Source organism: Lynx rufus, unplaced genomic scaffold, assembly GCF_022079265.1.
Source record: "Lynx rufus isolate CCGP_SWC_20201006 ecotype Redwood Valley unplaced genomic scaffold, mLynRuf1.p SCAF_17, whole genome shotgun sequence".
NCBI classification, from domain to species: domain Eukaryota; kingdom Metazoa; phylum Chordata; class Mammalia; order Carnivora; family Felidae; genus Lynx; species Lynx rufus.
Window position 1 is genome coordinate 11,901,324 of NW_025814831.1, and position 23,705 is coordinate 11,925,028.

The following is a 23,705-nucleotide window of genomic DNA, read 5'->3' on the forward strand; positions in this document are numbered from 1 at the left end:
TCTAACAATAGCATTACTCAGTTCCCCAAATTTGTTCAATAGATCTATGTTCAACAGATCTATGTTCAACAGCATCTAATGATGCTAGAGTGCTTCTAAAATTCATATGCATTCTCACATGTCAACATTATTGCAGATATTCATACAAGTATTTTTCAGACTCTAGGAAATCCCAAAAGGAGTTTGCAAAATGTCTTGAGTGATGTTGCATCATTTCAGCAAGTATGAAGATGTCAAACACATAGCAAGAATCACTATACAATGCTTTCCCTTATTCTTCACCTCTGAACTAAAGGAAGCTCATGCTTCAGCTACCTGCTTCAGGAGAAGATCAAACATGAGGATGAAACAATTTAGATTCATTTCATCATCTTCACAATCAAAGTCAATAGTCCTTCCTCCTGGGTGCCCAAAATTCTTGAAAGGGCTACGAAATGGACTACGCATAGGACTCCGAAATGGACTCTGAAAAGGACTATGAAATGGACTCAGCATATTGTGCTGAACTCGTCGGCCAGGATCAGAGGCAACACTCACCTAGAAGAAAGAACATCAGCACACACAAGTGAACTCACAGAAGCTAAAATGGCTTATATAAAATATCTGGAGACTCATGGAAGGTATTTCCAGCTGTCACACTGATTTCCTTCCTTAGTCAATAGCATTAGTACTTTCAAATATTATGGATCTTCTCAAAATATAAAAACAAGAAATAAAATCATCTAAACTTTGTGACTGTCAGGTGAATGAAACATCAGCACCCTGAAGAATGAAGGCAGCTGTCTTTGCCATTATATTGTTCATCCCATCACACATTTGCAATTAAAGTAAATTGTTTGCATCAACCTAAAACCATAACCAGATATTGCAAGATCAGTTTGAGAATCATGAGCACAAAATCTCAGTTTAACATGACTGATTAAAGAAGAATGGCATCTGGATAGTACAATTATCAAACTATTATGGGAAAACAATATATGTCAAATTGTTGTACTGGTTGTACTGATTATTCTCCATTTGCCTACCCAAGCCCCTCACTGCCCTCTTCTGCCCTGCTCTATGCCCAAGGATGCCAAGGATGGAGTCTTTCCCAGCTTTCTTGCAAGCTGGCTTCCAGTTGGGTTCAATCAGTGGGAGATACCAGCAGAAGCCCTGAAGCTGATGGAGAGAGAGGTAGACGTGTATCTCCCACCCTCTGCCTGCTTTGATGCTACATCTCTGGCAATCTCTCCACTACTCTTCCAGCCAGCCCTTCCTGAAAATTTCAGCACTCAATGGGCTCCAGGAACTCTTTTCCTTGTTCCTTCAGCCTTAGGGGTCTAATGGCTTCCTACTGAGCTGTTGCTGATGTCTAGGTGCCTCAACCAACCCTTATTGCTCCCTTAACTTTCCCCATAACTCTATAGGCAAAGTCTCCATGAAAGTCCCTTCATTTGAACCATCTAGGATAAATTCTGTACAGGACCCTGACTGACATACCTGTATATCACTCTGAAATCATATTTTCTCTCTTAAAGATATAATAACCAGAGAGTTCCTTGAACACAATATTTAAACTAAAGAAAAAGAGTACCCCACCAAGAGTCAGAATATCTGGATATTGATAGTGTTGTCTACGGCAAATCACCTCAACTCACTGAACCTCAGGCTACGTATTTATAAAATGAGGACAATGAGCTCTTCTCCAACTGCCTCACACAGTTCTGTGCTATGGTTCACTGTGAATATATTGCACAGTATAAGGCACCAATTAAGTTATGTAATATTAAAGGTTACAGAAGAAAGAAACAACATAAAAATGTTTGCCAGCTGGTTCTTATGAGGCAGACAAGAAAAGTAATGATGATTAAAAATCAAAAGAGAGCACTGAATACAAACTATGATCCCATGATTCTGATATATTTTCTAGTCCCTAGATATCAGGTAGAATGACAGTAAGAAAAAATGGTATGGAGAGGCTGACAAGGGAAAGTTGTGAACAGTCCCTGCCTACCATCACATTGAGAGTGAACCTCTCCAGAACTGATCCTGGTCTAGGAATGTCAGCACACCAACAGAAGCTCTATCATGTCCTCCACAAAAATATTGTCAGAAATTCCCAATAGTTTTCCTACACCTCGGACTAGACTATGCTGACTTTTCTCATTCACAGAAGTACAAAGGGGCCCCCCAAAATGGGCTCAGTCGGTCCACAGTGACAGCATCACTCACAGTAACCATCAGATGACCACATCTTCTCAAAACATGATAGAACAAAACACCCAAACTCCTCATCCCCAAAGTGAAGCACTGATCTGCCTAACAACTGGTAAAGAATTCTTATTCACCAGGGGACCAAAAGAAACAAAAAAAAAAAAAAGAAGAATACCTCAAAGCTACTCTTTTTGCTTTCATCAAGGATGAGAGACAGCTAATAGGTATGTGCAGGAGAAAAACTCAAAGGAAAATGAAAACTCAATAATTTATTGACTGTAGATTATACAGAACATATCTTAGATCAATCTTTTCTATTATTTAATGTGCTTAAAAGATTAACAGAGTGAGATGGGATGAAAAAGCATTTTTAGAGAATTTTACTACGATGCTACTTTTAGACCTGGTATAATTGACAAAATCTTAACAAGTAAGACAAAAACAGTTGTGGCAATAATTACCCTTCGAGCTGCAAGGTTCCCTGCCAGTTCACTGACTCTTGATTTTCTTTGATTTGCCAGTTCTTTAACAGAATTAACTCCATCAGAAAACATACTTATCAATAGTTGAAGTGGAACCATGATGTCTAACTCCGATAATACCTGGGGAAAAAAGGCATATATCCCCCCAAAATATAAACTTTAAAACTCAAAAAAAAAAACCGTATTTAACATTTTTTCCCAAAGTGAACTACTGAACATAAGGATACTTAGCCTTACGTATATTCTATCAGCACAGCCAACCTCAATTTTTCATAGTAAAAACTCAAAGTTATTATTGGATCTTCTATCTTCCCCCACTCCCCGCATCCCATAAACTGCCATGTTATTTCTATTAAAACTTTTAAGCATCTCTTGACATTGTCTCCTCTTTTCCATAGCACTGCTAGTGCCTTACTCGTCATCTTCCTCCTGGACTAGTGTAACCTGTGTGCAATCTTCCTCCAGTCCATCCTCCCTCTGATCTGACTGCGCCATCTGACCTTGCTTTCTGATACAAGCTCAGGTACCCTCTGCCAAAGTCGAGTGACTTTATCTGTAATGAATTTTTGGAAATAGATGCATCTTTCCTTCAGACAGAATTAATTCATCCCTCTTCTCTGCTTCCTTAGAACTTTGTACATACATTTATTAGAGCAATGATTACTTTTCATTATATTTGACTGTTTGATACTGTCTCTCCAGCTGTGAGCTCCCTGAAGAAAGGAAGTGTGAGGACAGGACCATCTCTTATCTCATTTTTATCCCAGTGCCAATTACGATGCCTGGCACAGAGGAACTCTAAAAATGTTTCCACAATTAATAAATGAGTTGGCTCCAATCACTATACTGTTCACTCTGTTCCCCAAATGTTAGACCAGAGGTTTAAAACCTCCTTCAGTTGCAGAACCCTGTCTTCAAACCAGAACTCTGGGAAAGCCCCGTCCATAAAACATGCAGCTGTAATTGCTCTAGCCATGCTGAGGATGCTGAGGACAGAGGTTTAGAGCCCTTTCTGCTCACCCCTACAGAACTCAGCCTAAAGGGCATGTAACTGAGTAACAACACCTAGCCATCTGTAGAAGGACTGGCTTTCCTAAAATGAGAGATAACCTTGCTGAGATCTGCTTGGGGACGAAATGTTACAATTCTGGGTCCAAAAGGTACTTTTTAAAAAATGGTCCCTTTACTCTTTCTCAGTTGTGAAAAATATTGTTCCTCAGTTTAGAACCCAGAAAGGCATCTTCATGACTTGAAAATTCATCCTTCTGTGATACAGCAACGTATCTGCACCCATAGCGAATCTAAACATTGACTCTGGCCTCCTTTTTTGAAACTAGCCAAACTTTCTGACAGACATTCAACTCAATTTAATGAATTTTTAAGAACATTCATCAAATAAATACAAGGCATGTGCTAGATGTTGAGAGGAAAGGATGAAGGAAGATATGATTTCGAAATGAAAAAAGCCCTGCCTGGTCCCTGCACTCCATGCATTTGCAATCAGGAGAAGAGACAAAAATGAACTAAATATTAGGCTGAATAAAATTTACACAAGGAGCCTGTATGAGTACTGGGGGGAAGGAATAGTGAATTCCAAAGAGAAAATGGGGGTGTGAAGAAAACTTCATAGATGAGATCATTTTTGAGTTGGGCTTTAAGGATAAGCTGGAGTTACAAATGCAGACCGGGGAGAAAGGCATTCCAGTAGCTCATGCTACTCCCTAAGGCAGCAGCTCTCAACCTTCCCAAGTAAAGCACCTATTTAATATCAAAAGATTTAAAAGAACCCCACAAGACAGCCTATTATACTTTTAGAATCTATTGATGGAAAAATACATAAGGACCAAAAGCTATTATGAATTCAGTAATAGTATTACATAAATCTGTATTTTACTAACCATAATGATAGCCACATATATTTGACATATAGTTATTTATCTATGCAATGAGTTATTAGTCTATAGACTACCCTCAGCAAACATGCAAATTTATAGACTCTGCAATAATTCCCCGCTCCTCTACCCAGGGATCTAAAGTTCCCAGGCTAAGAACTATTGCCCCAAATGATTAAAAGTGCCATTTACTCACATGAAGCCACAGTAAAGCTTGTTCCTGCACAGAGGAAGGGTATCCTGTGAACCGACAACTAATAAAGCCAAACATTTCTTCCAATGAAAAAGGTAGAGGACAGAGCTCAATGTCAAACATTTTGCTGGAAAGCAGAGCAACAAAAGTAAATGACCAATGGGCATATATCAGGGTTGAGTTGCATTTTTAACTGTATCTTATTTGGGGAGCCAAACACTTTAGATTGGGCTGTGTTCCAAATATTATTATCATGTTTCATTTTACTATAATAGTTTATTTCATTAGAATAAAGAATTCATACTGTTGTTAATAACATTCATATCAGGCTTAACAGAAAGAATTGCATTTCTAAGGAATTAGAGTTGCTCCCCAGCATCTAAAAACATTATCCTCTTGCATTCTCCCCACTTTATTCAAATCATAATTATATTTGAAAATAAACAAACAATATGGTGTATCTATTATTCCACCAGAACCAAATTTTTTCTCAACAATTCCAGGTCATCTTAGCACAGTTTATTGCAACTGCTTCATTTTGCACCTTCAGATTTCTCTATAGGGTTGTTAAAAAGTAAACAAGATTATATAAAATACTTAACACAGTTCCTGGCACACATTACATGCTCAATACATGTCAGACATCATTATAATTGTGGTGGCTTCATTAAACTACTTACCCACCTTAATACTTCCCTGAATTCTTTTAACTGGTTATCTGGGACTTCTGTTCTGATGGCTTCCAGCCACTCGGGCATAATACACTCCCACACAGACTGACTGATCACATTGTAGGGGATCAGGCAGAGGATTCGGTTGAGACCTTCCTTCAACTGAGTCACCGTGCTGCAGGATTTATCCCAGTAACCACCAACCTGATGGCATTTCCACAGCCATAGGGGAAAAGAACAGAATGCACCTGTTAAGGTTATACTCTAAGGACTTCCTAAAGGAGATGGATACAGAGGAAGACCGAAATCCATTACATCTGAATTGCGGGCCAAGTATCTTCCCAGTGAGATATGTAAGAATCTATAAACCATCAGGATACATTAATTACAAAAAAACCCCATACTTACAAATAGGTCCAAATATTAATCACAGACTGGATTTCAACTATTCTACTGCAGTCCGAATCGCACACATGAATTAAAATTCCAAAGATTTATTCCTAACAGGATGAGCACACAATTGGAGCATTATTATTTCTAAAGTTTCACAAACCCATTACAAATACGTGCAGTTACACCTGTGCTTCAGAGGAATATAGATTTCTACTACTGTACACTTTGCATTTAATATTTTTCAGTATGGAAAATAAAGTGGCAGAGTGCTATTCTTCCCTATGCTATATTATGCCACAATTTTTCTCCTAAAAATGTTCTAAGGATGGATGAATTCATTAATTTAAAAAAAAATGTGTTTTTTACTAAGATAGTATATTAATTTTCTAGTGCAAAAAAAATATATCGAATTAAATTCGGGTTCTGTTTATAATTTCAATGTCATTTATTTATTTTTTAATGTTTATTTTTTTGAAAGAGAGAGAGACTGAGTGCAAGTGGGGGAGGGGCAGAGAGACAGAGGAGGAGACACAGAATCTGAAGCAGGCTCCAGGCTCTGAGCTGTCAACACAGAGCCCCACACAGGACTCAAACCCACGAACTGTGAGATCGTGACCTGAGCCGAATTCAGACGCTTCACTGACTGAGCCACCCAGGTGCCCTTATAATTCCAATTTTAGATAAAGACCTTATATTCTTATTATGTATGTCAAAGTAACAACAGCTGGTCCTGAATCTTTACCATATAATATAAGAATCGTTGGAAACTACCTTATTTTAAATGAATCCAATTTTAAACATTTAATTTTTATTCCTAGAATTCTAAGTTATTGAAAACAATTAAATCAATTCTATTTAAAGCTCAACTATCTATTTGGTATCCTATTTCCAAAATCCTAGATGATTAGAAATTTGCAGGAAGTGACTACATTTCTGGAACTGTCACTGTTGTTAGTTACATACACTCAGAGGCCTACGGGGTTTTTTCTTGTTGTTGTTGTTTTAAAGTTTATTTATTTTGGGGGTGGGCAGAGAGAGGAAGACAATTTCAAGCAGGCTCCAAGGGCTGAAGGCAGATCCCAACGCGGCACTCAAACTCACGAACCATGAGATCATGACATGAGCAAAATCAAGAGTCAGACGCTCAACCTACTAAGCCACCTAGGCGCCCCAAATCCCTACTGGCTTTGAGTCACATTTTGGAATAAGTATCTCTGGGGTGTTCCTAAATTGTCAATAGATAAACAATGGATCCTTTGATTCAGAAAAGTTGTTATATTTAAAAGGATTTTAGAGAGTTCTCACCTTAAACAAATGTCATATTACCAATATGGGAGGATCAAACTGGTAAGACACACACACACAAAAGATCACAGCTAGCCTAAAGACTCCCCTAGCAAAATTCTAGAACAGAAATCAGATTTAGAACAAAAATTAAAATCTGCCCCCACCATGAACTCCCCTCCACCACCTTCTCCTGCAAATGATCCAGTCAGAGGCCCATATTCAGAGCCTGATAGGAGCTATTATAGAGGCCTTCCCTCCAAAGTTTAATTGGGCTAAAGTGGAATGACATACTCCAAAAGAAGGAAAATATCCTAAAGTCTTCGCCAAACAATTTACAAAAATATTGCAAAGGCACACAGCTCTAAATCTACACATCTCAGAACACAGGAATCTTCTGTTTTCCCCTTAGTTGGAAAGCCTCTCATTGATATAAAGAATTCAAATTAATGCAGTCAAGGGGGTAGCCCAGCTCCTTAATTAAATATTATCAAGGCTGCCATCTTATTCTTTGAAGAATTAAAAATAACTGTCCTCGCCTTACTAATTGAATCTTTACAAAAAACGTAATTGTGAGGGGCGCCTGGGTGGCGCAGTCGGTTAAGCGTCCGACTTCAGCCAGGTCACGATCTCGCGGTCTGTGAGTTCGAGCCCCGCGTCAGGCTCTGGGCTGATGGCTCAGAGCCTGGAGCCTGTTTCCGATTCTGTGTCTCCCTCTCTCTCTGCCCTTCCCCCGTTCATGCTCTGTCTCTCTCTGTCCCAAAAATAAATAAACGTTGAAAAAAAAAAATTAAAAAAAAAAAAAAAAAAAACGTAATTGTGGTTCTGGAAGTATCCCAAAGCCCACCCATGCTTCTTCCCAATCCCAGAGTTTCCCCTATTCATCTCAAGATGCCTGCAGATACTACAGAAAGTCAGGACATGGGAAAAGGGGACTATGCTGCACTGAATAAACACTTTATTAGTAATTGTCCCAGGCCTCAGCCTCCTCAGGCAGACCCCCCTGAACCCTCCTCTGTACTAAGGCCTCAACGTGGACCCACTCAAGACTTCAGACTCAGCACAAATGATGTTGCCCACCTCCCAAACCCCTCCTCCCTTAAAATGCCTGCTCCTAAAAGCTCCATGCTACCTAGAGAATTCATTATTTGTCCCAATCAAAACCCTCTTAGACCAGTGACTTTAAAAGTTTGCATCCTTTCTCTCCCTCTTTGAGATGTAAATCTTCTACCCCTCAGAACTATCTTCTCAAGGTCCTGAAAGCATCTCTCTAAGATGCAAACATCCAAGGAAATAGCTGGCTCTCAGGCCAAAGGGATGTCTTGCTTTTACTTATACTATTGCCTCCTGTGGTTAAAAAAAAAATTAATTTAAAAAAAAAGGAGAAATTTATTCTTCCTCCTGAGAAGCTCCAATTAACCCCCCCCCGCCTTAGCAAACCTCCAATGCCTTTTTCCTTAGCATATTCCAGCTTTTAAAAATGGATAAAGAAGATGTGGTTTATATACACAATGGAATACTACTTGGCAATGAGAAAGAATGAAATCCTGCCCTTTGCAGCAACGGAACTGGAGGGTATTATGCTAAGTGAAATAAGTCAGTCAGAGAGAGACAGATATCATATGTTTCCACTCATATGTGGAACTTGAGAAACTTAACAGAAGACCATAGGGAGAGGGAAGGGGGAAAAAATGGTTACAGAGAGGGAGGAAGGCAAACCATAAGAGACTCTTAAACACAGAGAACAAACTGAGGGTTAATGGTGGGGGGGAGGTGAGGGAGAGGGGAAAATGGTTGATGGGCATTGAGGAGGGCACTTGTTGGGATGAGCACTGGGTGTTGTATGTATGCGATGAATCATGGAAAACCAAGAGCACACTGTATACACTGTATGTTAGCCAACTTGACAATGAATTTTATTAAAAATAAATAAAGATTGTAGGCACCCCCCAAAAATAAAAAAATAAATAAAATAAAGTAAATACAAAAAAATAAAAAGTAACTTCTTAGTGGACTAAAATAACTAACTGCCTAAGGCTGAACCACAGCCTTCATTACACATCAGGGCAAATAAAAAGATCTTGAAGGTCTCTCTAAAAATATTGATAAAAAGCTTTAGTCCTTACATTGAATAGGTTAACCACTTGTTCTATCTGCTAGAAACATAATTTGAATAAAAGTGATGATGAAAAGTGAATTTGAAAAACAACTCTTACATAAACTAGTGAGTTTTGTATTACTATGACAGTCTCTACTGTTAAGGTCTCTACAGATCTTTCTCGACTCAAAATTGCATTGTGTCCCAATAAGCCCATCATAAGTTGAAAATACCATAAATTAAAAATACACTTAACACTCCCAACTTACCAAATATCATTGCTTAGCCTGGCCCACCTTGCATGTGCTCAGGACACTCACATTGGCCTACAGCTGGGCAAAATCATCTAATACAAAGCCTATTTTATAATAAAGTGTTAAATAGCTCATGTAAGTTATCAAATACTGTACTACAAGTGAAAAACAGAATGGCTGTGTGGGTGCGCAACGGTAGCTGGTATAGCAAAGGTTGACCCAGTGACCACGTGGCTGTCTGGGAGCTGAGGCTCGTGGCCCCTGCCCAGCTTCATGAGTGAGGATCATACTGTATACCACTAGTCCAGGAAAAGATCAAAATTCACATGTTGAAGTACGGTTTCTACTGAATGTGTATCACTCTTGTACCATTGTAAAGTCGAAAAATCCTAAGTCAAACCATGGTAAACTGGGGACCATTTGTATGTGTGTCTGTCTATACTTTTGCATAGGTATATTATGTATATGTGATATTTTGTTACTTCTGAATGGTATTGACAATTTACAAAATCCATTGAAAGATCTATTCTAAATGAGTTTTAAAAACGTAACTTATATGAATTAAATATTCCCCAAACTCTCAGAAATATAGACAGTAACCCAAATGTTTTTCAAGTTCATGTGATTTGGGTAAATCTTTCATAAACAAGACGAGATTCATATAGTTGGTTTAATAAAAACAGTTGTGTCTTCTAAGTTATCAGCAGTGAGTATAATCTAATCATACATTTTTATTCTATGTCGGTTTTCTAGTCAAGTAAGTTAATATTATATTTACTAGATGTTTAAGATTATAAAACGTATAGATTTAATTTTAATTAAATTATTATTCTGACAAGCTTTATTTCAACAATAACTGTGTGTTATAATATGTCTACTTAGTAGTTTCCAAAATGTTTTTGATAGCTTGAAATGAAAGTTATACTAAGTTACATTAAATGATATATACCTGTTGAATATCTAGACCATTTCTAAATAAGACAAAACACTGAGGGGTGCCTGGGTGGCTCAGTCGTTAAGTGTCCAACTTTGGCGCAGGTCACGATCTCACGGTTTGTGAGTTTGAGCCCCATGTCAGGCTCTGTGATGACAGCTCAGAGCCTGGAGCCTGCTTTGGAGTCTGTGTCTCCCTCTCTCTCCGCGCCTTCCCTGCTTGCGCTCTGTCTCTCCCTCTTAAGAATAAACATTAAAAAGAAAAAAAGACAAAACACTGAAACATTAATTACTGAATACAAGTTTATATACTTTTAGATTCTTTTTTTTTTATGTTTATTTATTTTGAGACAGAGAGCACAAGTGCATGTGAGAGGGGGAGGGGCAGAGAGAGAGGGAAAGAGAGAAAATCCCAAGCAGGCTCTGCATGGACATGAGTCTCGACCTCACAAACCATGAGATCATGACCTGAGCCAAAACTAGGAGTCAATGCTTAACTAACTGAGCCATCAGGTGCCCCTACTTTTGGATTCTTATTATGACAGAGAGACTAAAGATATTTTGATCCGTTAATAAATATGTTCTTTTTGCCATATTGAGAAATTATACTATGAAGTATAGCTCTTGAGGTTATAAAGTAGTATATTCATAAAATTTGCTAATATGCTACAAAACACTGGTAGGTGACAGGAAATTCACAAACTGTCTACCTCCTGGTTTTCTCTGAAAAATAGAGGTTATCAAGTGGTGAAAACTATGATCAATATATATAAGTGAAACTATTAGAAATAGTAAGAGTGATGGAAAAAACTCTGTATGCAGAATATTTAAGGAATATATGAGACAATTTTGTTAAGGACAAAAAGAGTAATTCTGTCCTAAAGTCATTCTGTAGAGGTGGTATGAAGGCTTTCTAGAATAAAAAAAGAGTAAAGTGAAGGACAAAAACATGAATAGAAATAAAAAGTTGTAAAGGATGGTGTGGAGGGTGAGAGTGGAGGACAGAGAGAGAATCTTACCTTGTGTGGTCAAACTGGCTAAGATTGATGGGGAAAGTTTTTTAAGTGAACTTTTTTTTTTTTATTTTATTATTTTTTTAAATATGAAATTTATTGTCAAAGTGGTTTCCATACAACACCAAGTTAACTTTAATATTAACAGTGTAGCAGTATAAAACTTGTGTTTGGGCTGTTTTTTTTTTTTTTTTGTCAATGTTTATTTATTTTTGAGAGACAGAGCACAAGCAGGGGAGGGGCACAGAGACAGGGAGACAGAATCCGAAGCAGGTTCCAGGCTCTGAGCTGCCATCACAGAGCCCGATGCAGGGCTCAAACCCATGAACCATGAGATCATGACCTGAGCCAAAGTTGGATGCTTAACCAATTGAGCCACCCAGGCGCCCCTGAGTTTGGTTTTCTTTCTCAAAAAAGGACAAAGTTTTTTGGGTTACTGGTGTCTTCTTAATAAGAAATTGCATGCAAAAAAAGCATTTGATAAAATATAGCATCATTTCTTAATAAAATCCATCAAGAAAAGGGATAGAAGGGATAGAAGGATCATACCTCAAGACCATAAAGGCCAAATATGAATGACCCACCACTAATATCATCCTCAAGGGGGAAAAATTGAGAGCTTTCCTCCTAAGGTCAGAAACATGACAAAGATGTCCACTCTCACCACTGTTACTCGATACACTGTTGGAAGTCCTAGCCTCAGCAATCAGACAATATAAAGAAATAAAAGGCATCCAAATCGACAGGGAGGAAGTCAAATTTTCACTCTTCGCAGATGACATGACACTCTGTGTGGAAAAGACTCTACCAATAAACTGCTAGAACTGATACATGAATTCAGCAAAGTCACAGGATATAAAATCAATGTTCAGAAATCAGTTGCATTTCTATACACCAATAATAAAGCAGCAGAAAGAGAAATCAAGGAATCAATCCCATTTACAATTGCACCCAAAACCATAAAATACCTAAGAATAAACCTGATCAAAGAGGTGAAAAATCTATACACTGAAAACTATAGAAAGCTTATGAAAGAAATTGAAGAAGACACACACACACACACACAAATTCCATGCTCATGAATTGGAAGAACAAATATCGTTAAAATGTAGATACTACCCAAAATAACACCAGCATGCTTCACAGAGCTAGAACAAAAAAAAACCCTAAAATTTGTGTGGAACCAGAAAAGACCCCGAATAGCCAAAGCAATCCTGAAAAAGAAAACCAAAGCTAGAGGCATCATAATCCTGGACTTCAAGCTGTACTATAAAACTGTAATCATCAAGACAGTATGGTACTGGCACAAAAACACTCAGATCAATGGAGGAGAATAGAGAACCCAGAAATGGACCCACAAATGTATGGCCAACTAATCTTTAACAAAGCAGGAAAGAATATCCAATGGAACAAAGACAGTCTCTTCAGCAAGTGGTGCTGGGAAAACTGGACAGCGACATGCAGAACAATGAACCTGGACCACTTTCTTACCCCATAAACAAAAATAAATTCAAAATGGATGAAAGACCTAAATGTTAGACAGGAAGCCATCCCTAGAGGAGAAAACAGGCAACTACCTCTTTGACCTCAGCCGCAGCAACTTCTTACTCAACATGTCTCCAGAGGTAAGGGAAACAAAAGCAAAAAGAACTATTGAGACCTCATCAAGAAAAAAGGCTTCTGCACAGCAAAGAAAACAGTCAGCAAAAAAACTAAAAGGCAACCGACAGAATGGGAGAAGATATTTGCAAATGACATATCAGATAAAGGGTTAGTATCCAAAATCTACAAAGAACTTATCAAATTCCACACCCAAAAAACAAATAATCCAGTGAAGAAATGGGCAAAAGACATGAATAGACACTTCTCCAAAGAAGCCATCCAGATGGCCAACTGACACAAGAAAAAATGCTCAACTTCACTCATCACCAGGGAAATGCAAATTAAAACCACAATGAGATGCCACCTCACCCCTGTCAGAATGGCTAACATTAACAAGTCAGGCAACAACAGATGTTGGCAAGGATGTGGAGAAAGAGGAATTCTTCGCACTGCTGGTGGGAATGCAAACTGGTGCAGCCACTCTGGAAAACAGTGTGGAGTTTCCTCAAAAAATTAAAAATAGACCTACCCTATGACCCAGTAATTGCACTACTAGATATGTATCCAAAGGATACAGAAGTGCTGATTCAAAAGGGCACATGCACCCCAATATTTATAGCAGCACTATCGACAAGAGCCAAAGTGTGGAAAGAGCCCAAATGTCCACTGACTGAAAAATGGATAAATAAAGAAGATGTGGTATATATATATATATATATATATATATATATATATACATATATATATATACACATATATATATAATAGTAATAGAAATATATATATTATATATATTATATATATTATATATATTATATATATATAATAGTAATAGTATTCCATTATATATACATATGTATAATGGAATACTATTCAGCAATTAAAGAGAATGAAATCTTGCCATTTGCAACAATTTGGATGGAACCATAGCGTATTATGCTAAGTGAAATAAGTCACTCAGAAAAAGACAAATATCATATGACTTCACTCATATGAGGACTTTAAGATACAAAACAGATGAACATAAGGGAAGGGAAGGAAAAATAAGATAAAAGCAGAGTGGGAGACAAACTGTAAGAGACTCTTAAATATAGAGAACAAACTGAGGGTCACTGGTGGGGTGTTGGGTGGGGGGATGGTCTAGATGGGTGAGAGGCATTAAGGAGGGCACTTGGGATGAGCACTGGGTGTTATATTACATGATGAATCACTAAATTCTATTCCTGAAATCATTATTATACTAATGTCAACTAACTTGGATTTAAATTTAAAAAAATAATAATAATAAAGTAAAAGGATAAAAAGAAAAGAAATTGAACAAGGTTTTTCTTTACCTTTTCAATAATGTGTCTAGGAAACAACTATTCTGTGTCTTACCATAATTTCCTGTGCCCCATGTCCTCAATTATTTAAGAGAACTAAGTCTTCTCAATTAAAACAAAAAAGCCAATTTTTTAATTAGCATGTTACATCCTATATTTACTTTTGAAATCTTTTTGTCCTTGTGGTTAAATGGATAATTAAGTATTGTTTCATAGTGACCCTGTGATCCTGGTGAATTAAGTGTTTAAACCTTTTGACATTTCTGACAACTTTTCATATTTTTGCCTTCCCAAAATCAAGTCCTTAATAAAATCTTAATCTCAAACTGGCTTTGAGATTTCTCAGAGGGCCTCTAGAAAATCTCAAAGGATTTTTTTCTTTTTCTAGTAAAATAAGATATTGGGTTTCCAATAACCAATTAGGTTTATTTGATATGTTGAATTGCATGAAAAGCATCATCAAATACGAAGAGATGCTTAACCTTCCCTAGCTTATATTTGTATAGGTAAAATGTTATGAAATTTCTAGCAATTTTTCATTGCTTTTCCTGCTCATGACATAGCCTCCTGATGCTTTCCCTAATGTGATCATAATTCCAGTACTCTCAGAGGATCTGATTATAGCCATTTTTAAAGTCTTTTATCATTCACAGTTTGTTATTGTTTTTTTTCTAATGTTTTCCTGAAAGCTCTTGTGATCAACCACTAGATAGAAGGCTTTGGCTTTAGCAAAAAGAACTGTCTCTGAGACCCAGGAACAGTATGACAGGCAATACTGAGTACTAGCTTCTGGCAGTATTGCATGTTGCCGGCCTGAGAAAGGATTCCAGAACGCTGGTGGAGAAGCTGATGTGTTCCTAAAACTGCTACCCAAGATTAAAAGGAACAAAAGTTAATTAGATGGGGTTGGGGCACTTGGGTGGTTCCGTTGGTTAAGCATCTGGACTCTGTGTCAGCTCAGATCACAATCTCATGGTTTGTGAATTCGAGCCCCACTTCGGGCTCCACGCTGATGGTGCAGAGCCTGCTTGAGATTCTCTTTCTCCCTCTCTCTCCCTGCCCCTCCCCACCCCTCTCAAAAATAAATAAACAAACTTAAAAATTTTTTTTTAATTAATTAGATTAGGATGAATGAACTGATGAAGAAAGGTAATCATTTTTTTGTGTTTTTTTAGTTTGGAACTTTGCTGGCTCTTTAATGTTCTATTTTCTGGATATAAGGTTTTTCTTAAACTAGCTACAACTCACAAGAATTTAGTAGATTATTTTTGTAAACAACAAAACACTTGTCTTTTTCTCCCCCCACATCTGACCCTTCAGAGTTCAGAAACTCTTAGTGTTTTTATTTCCATGCACAAGTTTCTCAATCTGTTCTCCTTGTAAAAGAACATAATCAGAAAAACTGGTAAAAAACTTTGCCTAGACTGTCATAGTAGAGAAGGATGTGCATGGGGGCGCCTGGGTGGCGCAGTCGGTTAAGCGTCTGACTTCAGCCAGGTCACGATCTCGCGGTCCGGGAGTTCGAGCCCCGCGTCAGGCTCTGGGCTGATGGCTCGGAGCCTGGAGCCTGTTTCCGATTCTGTGTCTCCCTCTCTCTCTGCCCCTCCCCCGTTCATGCTCTGTCTCTCTCTGTCCCAAAAATAAATAAACGTTGGAGAAGGATGTGCATAGAATCAGATATGACCAGTTTTAAGGAACTAAGGTTGACATGAAGGAGCCAGTGCTTACAAAGCCCTCTTGGAAAAAACAGGATAAGCAAATACGAAATGTTACTTTCTGAAAGGTCCAGGAAACTTAGAATATTTTGGTGACCTCAGAGATAAATTTACCCAAATCTAGAGATACTGTAGATGAAGTATGATGACAAGTTACTGGCTTAGCATCCTAACCTCTAGCGGTTTCTAAAAGCCCAATCTGAGATTCTCCATAAACATTCCAGCATAGCCAACATTAAAGGTTTATTTTGGTCAATTACCATTGACTGTCGCTGCATCTACATAAATGATTAGGCCAAATTTAATGAGACTAGTCTTACTTTGTGAATAAGATTAATCTTATTTTGATTATCTATGATCAAAATGGGGGGTGACTATAGACAGAAATTTTATGTTTCAATGGAAAACTATAACCCACCCTTATGAATTATCAGATTCTAGTCCTGCTCACGGTCTTTGAGCTATTTGTCACCTCCTCATAAACTGAATCCTGTTGTCTCGCACATTTTGTCAGTAACTGGTATTTCCAATTTTCCTCCCACCCTGCTTACTTGGTGTCACTGAAAACTAAAACCTGACAGCCTAGATCCTATTGAGACTCTAGGTTGTCTTGTCCCAAAGCCCTGCAAGCCAGAGCAAGACAATTTGATTTGAACTTCAAAGGACTTGTGGCAATAGCCAGGGCCAGTCAGGAATCTCACCAAACACCAGCATCGCCCATGTGCTGCTCATACCCAGGACAGAGACGCTGACGACCTCACTCTATTGTCTAAAGACACTTTGAGCCCAACATCTGCAAATCCTGACTGGCTGCCCTCTGGCCTTGGAAACTAGGTTTAGAGTCTACTGTCACCATTAATCTCAGGTTTTTTTGTGTTTGTTTCCTTGTCCTAATCTATGCCTGCTTCCTCCTTTGCAGATCTCTTACCTGGAAGCTCCTAACCCAAATCTACAGCAATCAACCTACCTTCCTTTTGGTGTGAAACTTCTCTCAAAGTTTCAGATGAGAGAAATGTGCGGAACCACTCAGACCCCCACACTTGTCATAAGGATCATTTTAATGAAAACGTTAGAACTAAAGAAGATGCAGAAACTTTATCCCAACTTCCCTTGTCTGACTAAAGCAGAGCTTTCAGAAATATCATTTCCATTAAAGGGAGTTACCTGTGAATTCAGCTGCTGTGGAGACAGACTGCCCAGTGCCACTAAGTAGCAAAAGGCTCAAGAGAACCTTCCATATCTTCCCATTCCAGCCCTAACTCCCTACCCTACACTGTTTATCTTTGGCTACTGAGGGAGATGCCCATCACTGATATGCAGCAATGTACTGAGTACTGACTATAAGTATAAATAAACTTTGTCTTTTCTCTCCCAAATGTGTCTGTTACAGGCCCTCAGCTACCATTTCCTCTCATCTTCGATAATCAGATTGGACCAATCCTTTACTATTCCAAAGGAAATAATAATAGAAAACATATCAACACAGTCAAATAATGCCACAAAATAGGGAATTTCTGTTATGCAAAACTCCAATTTTATATGTGAGTCAGTAGGTGGCACCAAAGAAGAAAAAAGTATATCTTGAATCACCCACAGAACTACTCTGTGTCCCGGAAACCTAACGAAAGCTATTTCTTTAGATGGTCTGTGTTCTATTTTATCCTTAAATGTCTTAATTAGACTGAAAAATGCCTCCCTATCTCATTGAAAACAAACCAAAATAATCACAAAATAAAATCCAGAAAATATCTTGAAAAAATGTCCTATATTTCTGCCAAAAACTGATTCTGGACATCTACCTTGCTAAGTTAGACACAAATTATATTATATTTTAAAAATATGGGGTCTTACCAGCTGTGTATCTGAAGCCTATAATCCACTAAGCAAAAGGATGAGCTCAGAGGAATTTGTCCTATAAGCTGGAGGAAAGGGAGCATTTTGGCACGTCCTATGCCTTTTGTGGCATTCCAAATGAGAGGGCAGGGATTTCTGCTATTCACTTCTAGAAATTTATGTGAAACCACAGAAATTGCTCCTAATCAAATGTTAGCCTTTACACAGACAGTAGACCAGAGAAGGACTGAGACCTTGCAATCTCATAGAAAAACTTTTTTCTTCTGTTTCTTAATTTAAAAAAATACATTCAGCAAAGTCAGGGAAGAATCCTCCCTTAAATTTTTTTTTTTTTTTTAATTTTGAGAAAGAGAGAGAGAGTGCACGAGCAGGAGAGAAGCAGAGAGAAAGGAAGAGAGAGAATCCCAAGCAGGCTCCAGTCTATCAGCTCAGAGCCCGACATGGGGCATGACCCCACAAACCACGCAATCGTGAGCTGAGCCAAAATCAAGAGCCACCGAGGTGCCCCATTTTTTTATCTTCTTGTAAATTCTTAAAGATATCTCACATATTCGTTTTACCATTCTTCATCCCAAACCAACATCAAAGCAGCACATCACCTAAAATGTAGTTGCTCAACTAACCTCATTCAGCTGTATTGACTAAAATAAGGAGAGTCGCTCTTCTATAGACAATGATAACATGCTAATGGCTAGGGAAGTGTTTCTCCCAATTCCTCTCCAACAAGGTCAGAGTGGGGGGCCTCCACTTACCCTGGCAAATTCCATTGGTTTGGGAAGAAGGCACATGACCATGACATCAAAGCGAACATCACAGACTGTCTTCAACCACTTGGTGACAAACTGAGGCTTCAGTTTTTCCACCAAACTTCCAACTTCATCGTCCATCATATATGCCGTGGAGTGGAACCACTGAAACACCATGGCCACCAGCCTGGCCAAGCTCTCTGTAGGTGTGTTCTCACTGGGCGTGCAAAGGCTCACCTGGAAATGGGCAGATTAGACTCTGCTTTAGCCTTCATCCATTTTACATCATTATTAAGATTCGTTTAACGGCAAAAAAAAAAAAAAAAAAAGGTTCCCAATAATCCATCTAAAGTAGGCAGTTTATAAATGACACAGGATCATTTAACCTAGAAACTGCACTCCTTACAGGGAGAGAAGGATTGCAACAATAATTTCCCCTCGAGATTGCACCTTTCGATAAGCCTTTTCTCCTAGAAGAAACCTATTTTGTAATCTACACTAGATCAATGCTTTTTTAAAAGTTAGGTCTGCAAAGTGAAATTTCATAAATATCTTCAGTGAAAAAATAATCTACCTATGTTTCCATTCTAAAATTATCAGATTTAGCTAAGGATTTTCTATCAGTAATAATTCTGAAAGCCTAGAGCCCCCTAATTCAGCACATTACAAATAGCCTTTTAAAAACAGCTCATCGTTTATTCATTATTCATTCTGCAATAATCTTTTATGAAACACAATAGTAGGAGTCAGGAATGTACAAATAAATAAAACAGTACCCTTGCCTTCAAAGAGTTCATCATAGCAGTCATTATGTCATTAGGTAGTAAGCTCTAGGAGCAAAATATGTGAAATCAGCAATTAAATACCAATTTGGTAAGACAAAACAAAACACAACTTTTTCAGATAACCATGTAAAAGCATAAAAGAGATATATTACTATGGAGACTCAATCTATGTCTCCGTTGGGCAAAAACAAAAGTCCACTTCTCTAACAGAACTGCCATGTTCAGCTTGCATGGAATTTGGGATTGAGTTGTTTGATCTTTACTGAATGAATGTTGCCCGTGAGTCAGTCAAAAACAATCAAATTGCCTGTGTTAATACAGCTCTGATTTTTCTGGTTGTATGCAAACTTGCCCTAAATAAACAAAAAGTGCCACAGATACTGAACTTTCAAGAAAAATGCCATGTGTATAGACGATAGGATGCGAATGATCTGTAAATTATATTGACTCAGTTATTTCACAACATACCCTAGCAACATTCCCATCCATTTTCTGTCAAAGGTGCATTTCAAACAGTCAAGGGTCTGGCCGGTAGGCTTCAACACCTGGCTATTCATTAGAATCAACAAGGAAGCTTTTTTAAAAGTTCCCAAGATGCTAGGGTGGGATCTGGGCATTGCCATTCTTTGAAAGCTTTCCCAGGGAAATCCAATGTGCAGCCCAGGGTTGAGAGCCACTGTCCTACAATATAGACAATATAGAGTTCCACTGCTAAGGTTAACTTTTCACTATTCACTAACTTCTTTAAAAAGAACGGGAAATATTCCTCATTGGTGCAATGTTGTCATGAGAAATAAGAAAGCAGAGAATAGCTAACTTATTTTCTTACTAAAAACCATATTCCAAATTGACTGAGTAGTCGCTGGTCGTGTTTATCATCATCCTTGTTGTCAAAGTCAGTGTTATCCAGGGAATGATGGGAAGAGGAAAGTCCCAGCTGCCGCCGGCGATTCAGCTCATATTCCCGCTGCTCAGCATGGAACTCGGCTTCTTTCAACAAGCTGCCAAAGATGAGAGATGTCAAGTTAGGTGATCGAAAAACACATTCTAGGTTATGACCTATTCAGAGCAACTACTTCATGAGTACTCAGACATAACTGACTGCTCTCCTTCCAATTGGTAGAAGTTGCTCCAACAGGCCTAATTTCAGTTCTTTACTATGTTGTACTCCGTCCCCATTTCCAAAGTGAATAAACTGAGACACAAAGAGGCTGCTTCCTCCAATCAATTAGAATCAGGCAGAACTGATGCCTTCTGGCTTCCAGTGTACCAACCATCCCGCTAGACGCCAATACTTCCCCTAGGTCTAATCTGGTTATGTGGACCTCAAATGCATGGTACAAAGAGAGACTGAAGAATTTATACCCAAATGGAAAAACACTCAATATCTAATATTCAAAGATCTGTAAATGAGCAACAAAGACTCCTTTTTCAACCTGCTAAACAAGTCATAATTTTTTTTCAGTTTATTTATTTATTTTGAGAGAGAGAAAGAGAGAGAGAGAGAGAAAGTGCAAGCAGGGGAGGGGCAGAGAGAGAGGGTGAGAGAGAATCCCAAACAGTCTCTGCCAGTCAGTGCGGAGCCTGATGCAGGGCTCAAACTTGCCAACTATGAGATCATGATCCGGGCCGAAACCAAGAGGTGGACGCTTAACTGACTGAGTTACCAGGGCACCCCAACAAGTCATAATTTGTAAGAATAAGACCCAATGTTGGCAAGAGTGTAGCCAAAACTAGCAATTTCATACAATGCTTTTGGCATTACAAATTCATATGCACACTCTGAAAATCAGTTTGGTAATGCATCAACAGCCATTAAAGCATTCATACCCTTTGACCCAGCCAACCATATCTGGTCATCTACCCTAAAAAAATAAAAAATAGAAAAACAGCACTATTCACAACAATATTTATCACAGTAATATGTAATAGTAAAAATGGAAGCAATCTAAAAATCTAAAGGTGGAGGGAAATAATCTAGATGAAAATTATGTTTCCACTAAAAATGGTAAATACAGAAACTATCTAACAACATGTAAAAAAGCTAATGGTATAATGTTATGTCAAAAAATTATGATATACTGTGATTATAATTCTATAAATAAGATGTGCATTTGAGTAAAACTAGAAGAACATGTGCAACACTGATAATGATGACAGCAATATAGTTGGTTTTTTCTTCTATTTCCAAACTTTCTGTAATGTTTCATTTGACAAACATTTATTGCATTTCTACATGCATCAGCCACTGAAGTAAGAGACACAGAAAAGAGTCTCTATCCTTAAAACATACAGTCCAATATTATTTCTTTAATTTTTAAAAATCTTGCTCCAGTGACTATTATGCAAAAAGAGAACAAGTCCGGAAGTTACCATTTCCAAAGCTCCTTTTTCTGACACGTGATAGGAGAGAAAGCCAACCGCCTGCACGACTGGGCTCCTGTCTCACTGGAGAGCCCGCAGCTTTACCCCAGTACCGAATTACCTAGAGCTCGCCCACACTTTACAGTGCACAGTCAGGCCTCAGGCACCCCCTTCCCACCCCTCACTCTGAGGGGTGCCTCTGCTTCACTTTCCTAAAACTCTGCTCTGCACTATCACTCTGCTTACCATACTGAACCGCAATCCTGTGCTTCTGTCTTTATACTCCCTACATGGGTAAGGTGAAGGTGGAGACTACATTTTATTCTCTCTTGTCTCCCAAGTGCCTAACACACGCTTGGCTGAATGAATTAATTAAAACATCGTCACTGGGGTGGCTGTGTAGCTCACGTGGTTAAGCATCTGACCTGGGCTCAGACCATGATCTCATGGTTTATGAGTTCTAGCCCCGCATAGGGCTCTGTGCTCTGCACTGACAGTGCAGAGTCTGTCTGGGACTCACTCTCTCTCTCTCTCTCTCTCTCTCTCTCTCTCCCCCCCCCTTTCTCTGCTGCTCCCCAACTTGCATACACACACACACACACACACTCTCTCTCTCTCTCTCTCTCTCTCTCTCTCTCAAAATGAATAAATAAACTTAAAAAAAATCATCACTGCATTATGGAAGGTGAGAGGCTAGGCTGAGGGCACCTGAAGTTGAGTGAACTTTACCAATGTGCCAAGGGTGGCTCAAAACCAAGGTGGTGTTTCCAGTAGACCACTAACCAGCTGCCTGTTACCTGATCACAGCCTCCACGGCGCAGACCAGCTCCTCGGCGCCGCATTCCCGAGTGTTGATGGGTGGAGGGGAGGTCTGATAGAGGTGGGTCTCCGACGCGGCCCCCACTTCATTGCTGTGATGATTCGAGTGGCATCTCTTGCAGTACCGAACGGGCCTATTTCCGTGACGGCCACAGCAGCCCGCTGAAAAGCAGGTAACAACTGCTCTTCTTACATGGGAACTGCAGTTCTAGAAGCAAAAAATAGCGAAATCAACTAAAACTGGTCACTGAGGTAAATGGGGCTAAGAAGTGGAACAAACGGAATGTAAAGGGGCCGCTGAAAGTGGCTGCACATTTCTAAAGTTTCCAAAACACGGGTCACCCCTAACCAGTTAGATTTCAGGCAGAGCTAAAAATGAAGGTAAGATGTGGTTTCTATTGGTGTGAGTGGCAGAAAAGCTCTAAAGAGGGAGGAGTGGAACTGTGTTGAAAAGCTCTCTGTAAAGCTACCTCAGTCATGGGTTGGGGATGGGGCACTTTCTGGATTATTTCCAGTTAGTGTTTCAAGAGTTTCAGCAGAAATACGGAGGAAAAAACCTAAAACTGTGGTCCAGAGAGAGTGCATCACAGCACATCAGAATAGGAAGGGAATAATTTCCCCCAAATCACTTTCAAATTACTTATCCACCACTGAAGGAGCAGATTTCCAGTGCAGCTCTCCTGTCCTTGCTGTGTTCAAGGACAGGTAGGGGGCCCTAAGCAGGCCTCCCACCCACTCACGCCCTCTGCCAGCATTCTTTCCATTAAGACCTAAAGAATACATCAAATACATCAACAGACACCACAGGAATTAGCAAAACACAGCAAGAACCATTCATAGAACCAGCTGCTGACATCAACTATAGGCAAGGAGTCAACAGATGAAGGGATGCCAATGAGAAAAGTAGGGGCACGTAAGACAGATTTCAGAGTCCAAGGGGGCTATGTCAGAGCTGCCCTGACAAGAGGCAGGGGAGAGAGGCACCATCTGAGGAGCTGTGAGGAAATGCTCCTGACTTCTGCAAAAATATGTGTCCCAAGTCTGTGAGAGATGCCACACCATGTGCTCAACATCTTGTGTCCTAAGAGCTTT

The 23,705-nt window shown here is 39.0% G+C and overlaps 1 protein-coding gene across 1 annotated transcript in view; it reads right to left on the minus strand.

Annotated features, from left to right (window-relative positions):
- Window positions 1-23,705, minus strand: part of UNC79 (unc-79 homolog, NALCN channel complex subunit) — a 213,917-nt gene that overhangs the window by 128,953 nt on the left and 61,259 nt on the right. The window contains exons 9-15 of the mRNA XM_047080178.1: window positions 22,592-22,821; window positions 20,260-20,431; window positions 18,652-18,882; window positions 5,445-5,635; window positions 4,764-4,887; window positions 2,655-2,795; window positions 316-537 (exon numbers count right to left, since the gene is read on the minus strand). Coding sequence (XP_046936134.1) covers window positions 316-537; window positions 2,655-2,795; window positions 4,764-4,887; window positions 5,445-5,635; window positions 18,652-18,882; window positions 20,260-20,431; window positions 22,592-22,821 — 1,311 coding nt within the window. The remainder of the gene's footprint in view (window positions 1-315; window positions 538-2,654; window positions 2,796-4,763; window positions 4,888-5,444; window positions 5,636-18,651; window positions 18,883-20,259; window positions 20,432-22,591; window positions 22,822-23,705) is intronic.